We start from the raw sequence: 10,419 nt of genomic DNA, 5'->3' as shown, positions 1-10,419 counted from the left end.
AAGGCTTATGGTATCTGTCGAATGGATAAAGAAGATTCGATGGAGCTGCTAAACTATATAGCCTATAGGCAGAGCATTCGATTGCTGAAATGTACGATTGCAGTGTCGTATAGTTGCGACGATCCCGTCAAATATTATTATAAACGTGCAACGATCCCGTCGAATATTATTATACGTGTATGTTTTAAGTTGCTATGTCAAAACTGCGTCGTTCATGTCGAATCTGCGTTGTTCATTTCCGTATGTCTCCGCCCCAGCGTCCGCCGTCCAGTCAGTGGAGATCGAAAATGGCGGTGAGCAGCAGCAATACCATGTGCTCGGAGGCATCGGAGGAGGAAGCACTGGCAGGGCCATCTACTGTGGCAGCAGATGTGCCAGTCCCAAGGAGATCACAGGGCAAGAGGGGGAAACAGGCTGCATCCAGCAGGAAGAGGAATATAACCTGGACTCATATAGAGTCACAGGTCCTTATAAGAGAAACTCTTCCTTGCTGGATGCAGCTGTGTGGCCCCCGCTCTAGAGAGACCACGCCTGAATGGAAGAGGCAGAAGTGGGAGGAGATTGCCCGGAAGGTGGAGGAGATGTACCACCACCAGCGTGATCCGACTGCCTGTCGTAAAAAATTCAGCGACCTAAAACGGTAAGTAACGTTTCTGATTTATTTAAAAAAAATTATTTACATTTTAACCACTTCAGCCCCAGAGGATTTGGCTGCCAAATGACAGTGCCAATTTTTGCGATTCTGCACTGTGTCGCTTTAACTGAAAATTGCGCGGTCGTGCGACGTGGCTCCCAAATAAAATTGGCCTTTTTTTCCCCTCAAATAAAGCTCTCTTTTTTTCTTTTTTTTTTTTTTTGCTATAAAAAAAATTATTTAAAAAAATGTTTTTCCTCAGTTTAGGCCGATACGTATTCTTCTACATATTTTTGGTAAAAAAAAAAAAAAAAAAATCCCAATTAAGGATTGTTGATTGGTTTGCGCAAAAGTTATAACATGTACAAAATAGGGGGTAGTTTTATGGCATTTTTTTATTATTTTTTTTTTACAAGTAATGGAGGCGATCGGCGATTTTTATTGTGACTGCGACAATATGGCGGACACATCGGACATTTTTGGGACCATTGTCATTTATACAGCAATCACTGCTATATAAATGCAGTGATTCCTGTGTAAATGACACTGGCAGTAAAGGGGTTAACCAGGGGGTGGCAGTGTAGGGGTTAAGTCTGTCCTAGGGGAGTGTTACTAAAGCCTCATACACACGGTCGGACTTTGTACAAACTTTTCCGTGGACTTTTGTACAAAGGGCGTGGTCCACAAGTTTGTATTGCATACACACGGTCGGACTTTTTGATAACAAACACGAACGTAATGTCGTCACAACGTACTGACGCTGCTTCAAAAGAGGACGTTCAATGACTCCAGCGCCACCTTTGGTGAACTTCTGTATTGTAGTCTGATCTTTTGCATTGGTTCTGAGCATGCGTGTTTGTACCTTGTACAAAAGTCCGATGCTTTTGCGTACACACGGTCGGACTTTGCTCCATCGGACTTTTGTTGCCAGAAAGTTTGTCCGTTCGCACAGCCAACAAAAGTCCGATGAAAACAGAAAAAGTTTGTCCGATGGAGCGTACACACAGTCGGATGTTGCTCCAAAACAGCTAATTTGCATGTTTGTTGTCAAAAAGTCCGACCGTGTGTATGGGCAGGGCCGGTGCTACCACTAGGCAAACTAGGCAGCCGCCTAGGGCGCACTGCTACCTAGGGGAGCGCCTGGCTGCTGGTTTCCCTCCGCGTTTGCATGCTATGCAGGCTGAAGCATGTAACTAACTCAGTCTGACCGGTAGTGCAATTAGAGGTGCAGCACAGCACTGGAGCCAGCGCTAGAGGAAGCAGAACCAATGCTTCCTGTATAGAGGCCCCTTCTGTCACATGGGCAGGGCAAAGGGGTGGAGTCAGGGGTGGAGCCAATGGGGACGGCAAAATTAGGTTTCGCCTAGGGTGTCAAAAATCCTTGCACCAGCCCTGTGTATGGGCCTTAACTTTGCGTGGCGTGGCTGTGTGTTAGTGACTGAACACTGATCTCTGCTCCAATCACATGTAGCAGAGATCAGTCACTTGTTGCTAGGCAGAATGGGGAGATGCTATTTACAATGGCATCTCCCCGTTCATCCGCCCAGCGAGACGATCGCGGGTATCCCCACAGCGATGGAGCCCGCGGGACCCCCGACCGGACTCATGGGGGTCCCGACTGGCGGCACGCACGCGATGGCAGGGTGGCATATAGAAATGCCCATACCTGTACGCCAATATGCCTGCCCGTGGCATTCTGCCGACGTACATTGTCGTGCGCCGGTCAGGAAGTGGTTAACTGACAATTGGACGCTCCTGCGATGTACTACCCAAATTAAATGTATGCCCTTTTCCCGCCACATATAGAGCTTTTATTGGTGGCATTAGATCACCACACTGGGTTTTACATATTTTGTTATTGAAAAAAAGAGTTAAGTATAAAAAAATAAACAAAAAATTTTGTTATGGTGGCTGGACTTAACCAGCTCGCAGACCTGCCACCATATGTGGAGGGGTCCAAATCCACAAGTGGTTAATGCAAAAGACACAAGAAAGGAAATTTACACCATACACAGTTCACACAAGCGCCTAATTAGAAAGGTGGACTGGACAGTGGACATCTATATGAATATTTATTTACTCGGCACAATCCCAATCGTGTCTTTTATATTTTATTATGGACCAAAAAAGCATACCTTTTTCTTAAAATGAATTTGGTTAATAAAAAAAATGTGAAAATCTTGGGCTAAATGAAAAAAAGTGCCTAATCCAAAAATTCCATTTGCATTTCTTACTACTGGTTCATTCTACAATTGTTTCATGTGTTGATGTCATTTTCAGATTACAATTGTAGTTTAATTATGGAACCCGTTTCTCTTCTCTTTTTGTTTTGCAGCTCCATTGCACGTAAACGCAGGCAGTCGGGTCGCAGAGGGAATCGGGTGCCTCTCCTCCCCCATGAGGCGGAGCTTTTAGAGGGCATAGGGGGGGAGGAGATCAACCAGCTCCTGGCTCATCAAGGTTGGTGTCAGCATTACATTGTGCAGGATGGTTTTTTGTTTGTCAAGCATCGGGCATTCACCATGTTGTGTTTGATTTTATTTAAAGATCGTATCCAGGAGCGCCGCCGGAAGCCGAGGCCGGAGGAGGAGTCGTCATGGTCCTCTGCATCAACACCCAGTAAGTACTGTAGTAGTGACAATAATACAGTGGATCCTTTTCCATTTATCCAGCCTTCCATTGTCGATTCCAATGTCATTGCTTCTCACTCAAGCAGTGACAGGTGGAGCCTCTATGACGTTCCGTCAGGTAACGCAAGCGCTTGTGTAACTTACGTAATCTGACAGAACGTCGCCGCTCTGAACTGAGGCGCCTGATCAGTGTCGTGCACCTAGCACTCGCCGCTGGAACCAGGACAGGTAAGTGCCTCCCTGTTTTTAATTTTTTTTACTGTTTTTGTAATTTATTTTTGGATTGCCATGCTAATGGATAATTATTTAATTTTATCTTTATACAGTATTTATTTATAGTAATATCTTTAAAGCTTGAACATTGTAACGTTCATCATTTCTCCTTTATTATTAAATAGGTCTCATCATCCAGTCCGAAGGGGAGACTGAGGAGGAGGAGGAGGCTGAGGCGGCAACACCCACATGTAAGTTAGTATAATCTTGCTGGTATCTGCTGCTGAGTGATCATACATGTTTCAATGTTTTTGTACTAATGTGTGTGAGATTGTTGTACACTGCAGATTGTAATTGTCTTTTCTATATTAAATTGATCAACAGCTGCTGAGCAGGAGGTGGAGGAGACCTGCCCTGGAGAGGCTGCTGGGGATGCGCCGGAAGGTGACCAGCCAGACGCGGCAGATGCAGGGAGTAAGTACAACTTTTTTAGTATTTTCCAGGGAAATAGTATTTTAAATATGAAATGCTGGTGGCATACACTGACTGCTCTGTACACACTCAGCCTGCCCATTACATGGCACAGTAAATAGTTCCTTCGCTGTCTGCAACTTTAAGGACAGGATGATATGATATCAGCGTTCAGTTCAGCTCTTCCTGATAACCGCTGAGCTCCCTGGAATGTCCCCCCTTCCCTGATCACTGCACAGCAGGTTGGAAGCAGAGGATGTGTGTGAGTGATGATCAGTGTCCAGCTACACACACAATGCTATTACTGATATCAGTGCTGTGCAGGGCAGTCAGTGTGTTGGCTCTGTTTGTTTCTTTCTTCTGCTGGTGACCAGGCTGCTGCCCACTACTAGTCCATAGGGATTCTCCAGGTTACTGCTGCTGATACTAGTGCAGCATTTACTAGAACTGGGCTGTATTTTCCTTCACTTGCAGCATCTGAAATTGTCTTTTTCTCCTCTCCCTTCCACCAGCAGTCAGCAGCTGCAGGAAAAAAATATAGCCAATAATTTCTAAAATGCTGCACCCCCCCCCCCCCCCCCGAGGTCTGCACACCCGCTGTGCCCATTATGAGGGGTTCCCACCATCCCTGTGCTGATTTCTATGGTCTTTACAACTGCTGTGTCCATTATGAGGGGTTCTCATTATCCCTGTGCTGAGTTCCTGGGTCTGTACACCCGCTGTGCCCATTATGAGGAGTTCCCACCATCCCTGTGCTGAGTTCCCGGGGTCTGTACACTCACTGTGCCCATTATGAGGGGTTCCCACCATCCCTGTGCTGAGTTCCTGGGTCTGTACACCCGCTGTGCCCATTATGAGGGGTTCCCACCATCTCTGTGCTGAGTTCCCAGGTCTGTAAACCCGCTGTGCCCATTATGAGGGGTTCCCACCATCCCTGTGCTGAGTTCCCGGGTCTGTACACCCGCTGTGCCAATTATGAGGGGTTCCCACCATCTCTGTGCTGAGTTCCCAGGTCTGTACACCCGCTGTGCCAATTATGAGGAGTTCCCACCATCCCTGTGCTAAGTTCCCGGGTCTGTACACCCGCTGTGCCCATTATGACGGGTTCCCACCGATAGGCTGCACTGATGGAGGTGACACTGCATATAGATATCACTCAGTGCTCATGGGCACTGATAGGTGGTACTGAAGGGCCTGCACTGATTATCAGTGCCTTAAATTATCTGTGTACATATCCCCTGTACAGGGCCAGTGCTACCTATAGACAAGGTAGGTGCTGGCCTAGAGCACACATCAATCCTGGGTGCCTTACCGATGCCCCCACCCACCACCTCCAGGCTCAGTGACTGACTCCACCCCCAAAATGTTAGCAATCTATAAAAAGGTGGGGTATACATGGGCAGGGCAAAAGGGGTGGAGTCAGTGGTGGGGCCAAAGGGGCGGCAAAATTAGGTTTCGCCTAGGGTGTTAAAAATCCTTGCACCAGCCCTGCCCCTAATGCATGCATTAACACTTTCCTCATGATGTCTGATTTAGTGATGTCCAGTTCATGAATGAATCGTTCTTTTGAATCGATTATTTTCAGTGAACTGGATGAATCGATTCATCTGAGTGAACTGATTCGTTTGAAACACTTCACTCTGTGCACTCACTCAGTACACTACAGTACATACATAGCAGAGCAGGCCTGGTAATATGATCCTTGAGTGAGATCAGCTGACTCTAAGCACAGTGACACTCAGGAACTGGATACAAACTTAAAACAAGAGTCAGGAGTTCACAGTACACCGAGTTAACCACTTCAATACAGGGCACTTAAACACCTTCCTGCCCAGACCAATTTTGAGCTTTCAGCGCTGTCGCACTTTGAATGACAATTGCGCGGTCATGCTACACTGTACCCAAATGAATTTTTTATCATTTTTTTCCCACAAATAGAGCTTTCTTTTGGTGGTATTTGATCACCTCTACGGTTTTTATTTTTTGCGCTACAAATAAAAAAATACCGAAAATTTTGAAAAAAATTTTTTTTTTTGTTTCAGTTTCAAAACTTTGTAAATAAGTACGTTTTCTCCTTCACTGATGGGCACTGATGGGGCTACACTGATGGGCACTGATAAGGCGGCACTGATGGGCACCAATGAAGTGGCACTGATAGTCGGCACTGATGGGCGACACGGACGGACACTGATAGGTGGCACAAATTGGCACGGATGGTCGGCACGGATGGGCGGCACAGATGGGCATGGATAGGCGGCACAGATGGGCATGGATAGGCGGCACAGATGGGCATGGATGGGCATGGATAGGCGGCACAGGTGGGCACTCATAGGCGGCACAGGTGGGCACTCATAGGCGGCACAGGTGGGCACTCATAGGCGGCGCAGGTGGGCACTCATAGGCAGCGCAGGTGGGCACTCATAGGCAGCGCAGGTGGGCACTCATAGGCGGCATTGGTGTTATGCTATAGTAATGGATGCCAATCAGTGATGCCCATTGTGGGCACTGATTGCTATCCATTATGGGCACTGATTGGCACCCATTGTGCTAACTGGCATCCCTGGTGGTCTAGGGAGGATTACCTTTTCCCTGGTGGTCTGGTGGCGTCCCTGGTGGTCCAGTGTGGGCATCCTCGGGGGGGCTGTGCTGATAATCGATCAGCACAGACCCCCCCCTGTCAGAGGAGCAGCTGATCGGCTCTCCTCTACTCGCATCTGACAGACGCGAGTGAGGGAAAGCCGATCACCGGCTCTTCCCATTTACACTGTGATCAGCCGTGATTGGACACGGCTGATCACGTGGTAAAGAGTCTCCGGCGGAGACTCTTTACCGAGATCGTAGTTGCCGGGTGTCAGACTGACACCCCGCAACAACGATCGCCGAGATGCGCGCCCCCGGGGGCGCGCAGCGGCTCATAATCCTGATCACGTCATATGACGTCCGGTCAGGATTATGAAACCACTTTGCCGCCATCAATTGCCTATAGGGCGGGCGGCAAGTGGTTAAATAAAGAATCATACAAGTTGTTACCGAGTTAAAGAGTCATATCAGTTTTTAGAACCCAGTACACTGAAAGAATCACGAGTCACCACCAGTAAAACAATACACTAAACCAGTGATCAGGTGGTACGGACAGCCTCAGGCCCTTTCACACTTGTGCGACTAGTCCTGCGACTTGAGACTGCAAAGTCGCATGACAAGCCACACACCATGATTCCCAACGAGTTCAGTTCATATCTGTGCGACTTCAAAGTAGTTTTTGTACTACTTTTGTCTGACTTTGATGCGACTTGTGGCAGAGACATCAAGATTACACAAACATTGCTTCAAGTCATGGCAAAAATCATGTCAAAAGCATTTGACTTTCAAGTCACACAAGTGTGAAACTAGCTCATGGTAGTGGTAGTAAAATCTGATCATCATTCCTGCGAATGCGCTGTAAAGGCTACGGGCAAATCTGATGGCTAGCAATGTTAACTGGAAAGTTGGCCCATCAGAATGCAGTTCACATGCACAAAAACCCACTTTTCATTTAGGCTCCATTTCCACTTGTGCAACTTGTCCTGCGACTTTGTACTCTATGATTTCCAATGAGTATTATTCGTATCTGTGCGACTTCAAAGTAGTCCCTGCACTACTTTGGTCCCACTTTGATGCAACTTGAGATCCATAGACCTCTGGAATACACAGGCATTGCTTTAAAGTCGCATCAAAATTGCGGCAGAATTGTACAACTTTCAGGCTGTGTTGGCCTGAAAAGCCTGAAAGTTGCACGATTCTGCTGTAACTTGAAGCCATGCCTGTGTATTCTGGAGGTATATGGACCTCAAGTCACATTAAAATGGCCTAAATGAAAAGCGGGGTTTGTGTGCATGTGAACTGCATTCTGAGTCAACTTCACAGTTAACATTGCTAACCATCAAATTTGTGGAAACCTAGGCTCAGGGCCAGTTCACACTGCTGCATAGTGCAAAATCGCAGGCGATGTCCGTGCAATGAGATTTCAGCCATACAGATAGTATGACTGAAATCGTATCGCATTCGGACTAAACTCGCACTGGAACCTTTTTTGGTTCCGCACCAGAATCGGATCGCATGGCACCCATGCGATCCGATTCATGTCCAAACTGACACTTTGCAGTGCGACATGCTAACTGAAATGGGGGTGTCATTAACATTGTATGACACTCCCCAGCAGTTCGGATATGTCGTTGTGAACTGTTGTGCGAGTCGGGTGCGATGCAGGAACCCGTAGTGGAATCGCAGGGTTCCCGCATCGCACAAGTGTGAACCCAGCCTAACACAGTTGTTTGCGTATCACCAAAATTCATGACACTGAGCTAATCTGACAATAGGCTTGTGCTCTGCGCCGATGAACTAAATCAAAGTAACCGTCCCCATGTTACCATGTTATGTATGGTTAGAGTGAAGAAGCCATGTGTAATGTATGTATTGTATTATCTATCTAATGTATTTGCTTTTCCTCACAGGTGAAGTCTTTATCCTGGAACTACACCCGGTGGATGAGTCCAACCTGCCCGCGTCTGGTTGGCCTGACCGTCCTTCCTCAGCAGATTCTCCAGGGCCCTTCCATCCTCCAATATCCTCCCCCCACCTGGATACAGCCATGGGTGCTGCCTCCTCCTCCTCCTCAGTGCCTCAAGCCGAGGTTTCCCCACCCCTCCCCCCCCTCCAGAGCCACATATAGATTACCTGCGGCGCATTTTGGAGGTCCAAGAAAGACATTACGCCTATTCCAGGAGGCTAGGGCGTTCCTTGGGCCTCCACAATCGCCGTCAGTATGTGGCTCTGGAGAGGTGCCGAAGGAGCCTTCAGAGGCAACTGGAGGCTATTCGGCACCTTGGTGAGCAGATGGCTGGGATCAATATGTCCCTACAGCGTCTGCTCACCAGGTTGGGGGAGGATATGTAAATAGTTTTTAGTTTATTTTTATATATTTTTGTCTGTTTTTATTTTTCTACATTAAAAAAATTGTTGTTTAGAACTACTTGTTTTCTTGAGTTTTGCTTTCCTTGTTCGATTCATTATGATATGTATGTGATGTTTATCTAAATTAACTACTCCATTTATAGTTATAAACTTAGTAGAGGCCTTATAATTGTGCTTTTCCTACATTTAACCATCAGGCTGAACTTAGAAAATTTAAGAGATTTCTCTCTACACTATTTCACTGTGCAGAGGGTAATCCCATGTATATTGTGTCCAGCAGTGGCGGAATTATCAGAGTCGCAACAGTCGCAAGCGTGACTGGGCCCTGTAAATAACAATAAAAGTAGTGTGTATCTATCACAGGGTGGTTTCTGTGGATACACTCAAAGTTAAAAAATCCAATTGCCACGTCCTTTAAATAGCTTGAAATAAAGCAAAATGAGGGGAAAAAAACAGGGAAAGGGGAGAAAAACCCACACACAAAAAAACCTCAAAAAAGTGTTGGTTATGTTGGACTTTTTAGGCATAATATTATATTTAAGTACACAAAAGGGAAAAAACAAGAAAAGAAAAGGAATATATAAAAAAATATTTATTTATATAAAATATAGAAGAGCAAAAGCATATCAAGTACTGCTTTATATCCTGTCTACATTAGTACATTTTAGGCAATAACCTAACCATATCTGTATCTATTAGTTATATATACCCGAAGAATGAAAAATTGTACATTAATATTCAATATAAGAAAGGATTACGCTAGACAGGGTATTAATTACAGAACCAATCTTAAATATATTCTGGCGCTCTACATGTTTCGTGTTTTGGTCAACGCTTCCTTAGGAGCTTTATCAATTTTTTACATTTCTTCATGGGGGCACCCCAAGAGAAATATGCAGGAAGAAAAAGGAGAACAACAAGAAAGTATTTCTCTAGGCAGATTTTCACATCGACATCACACTTTTATATGTATAGGAGCCTGCGGTTAGCATAAGGGCTTCAGATATTTATGGTATAAGGCATCAACGGGAGGTGATTTTGCACCATACTCTCTTAAATTCAGTTAGCCAATTCCTGTATCTTCTCCAACAAGGTAAAATGTAGGCGAGCTTGTCTCAATAGCTTCAGGGTTCAGAGGGGGACCTTTGAGCCCCTTAGGTGTCTTCCTCTACCGGGAGATAGGGCCCTGTAGTTCACCACTTCAGGGGGCCCACTGGCCGCCCGCCTGACGCGTGAAGGGCCCACCTGCCTGTCGGGGTTTGTGTCTGTTGGGTTCATGCCGCGGGGAGGGGGGCTTTCATCGATTGTGAGGGGAGAGACCGTGAGAGAGAAGCGCTCCGCCCCCGCCTATCCACAGGCAGAGAGACTGTAAGGGATGTGGAGCAGACACTTAAAAAACTGGGCTGACCAATTCATTGAAGGCGACGGAGGAGCTCTCCCCTCTGCGATTGCACAGTGTTTAAGGATGAGATCGGTGGGGGGGATGGGATCAGTAAGAAGTCCCCCTCCAGTACCACCATT

At 46.4% G+C, this 10,419-nt stretch overlaps 1 protein-coding gene across 2 annotated transcripts; it reads left to right on the top strand.

The window, feature by feature from the left end:
• Positions 1-2,852: 2,852 nt before the first annotated feature.
• Positions 2,853-8,953, top strand: LOC143982652 (uncharacterized). 2 transcript variants are annotated; one of them, XM_077481549.1, is made up of 5 exons: positions 2,853-3,094; positions 3,182-3,253; positions 3,663-3,728; positions 3,862-3,951; positions 8,439-8,953. In XM_077481549.1, the coding sequence occupies exons 1-5, from the start codon at positions 2,902-2,904 to the stop codon at positions 8,654-8,656; spliced, it is 639 nt and encodes a 212-aa protein (XP_077337675.1). In that variant the 5' UTR covers positions 2,853-2,901; the 3' UTR covers positions 8,657-8,953. The 2 variants fall into 2 exon arrangements, with proteins under 2 accessions (XP_077337675.1, XP_077337676.1); XM_077481550.1 differs by lacking the exon at positions 3,862-3,951.
• Positions 8,954-10,419: the final 1,466 nt, after the last annotated feature.

The sequence above is a fragment of the Lithobates pipiens genome, unplaced genomic scaffold (assembly GCF_037356315.1).
Source record: "Lithobates pipiens isolate NorthernLeopardFrog02 unplaced genomic scaffold, aLitPip1_a1.2 Scaffold_16, whole genome shotgun sequence".
In the NCBI taxonomy this organism is placed as follows: domain Eukaryota; kingdom Metazoa; phylum Chordata; class Amphibia; order Anura; family Ranidae; genus Lithobates; species Lithobates pipiens.
Note: the sequence above shows the minus strand (reverse complement) of the source record. Positions and strands in the feature narration are given on the sequence as shown.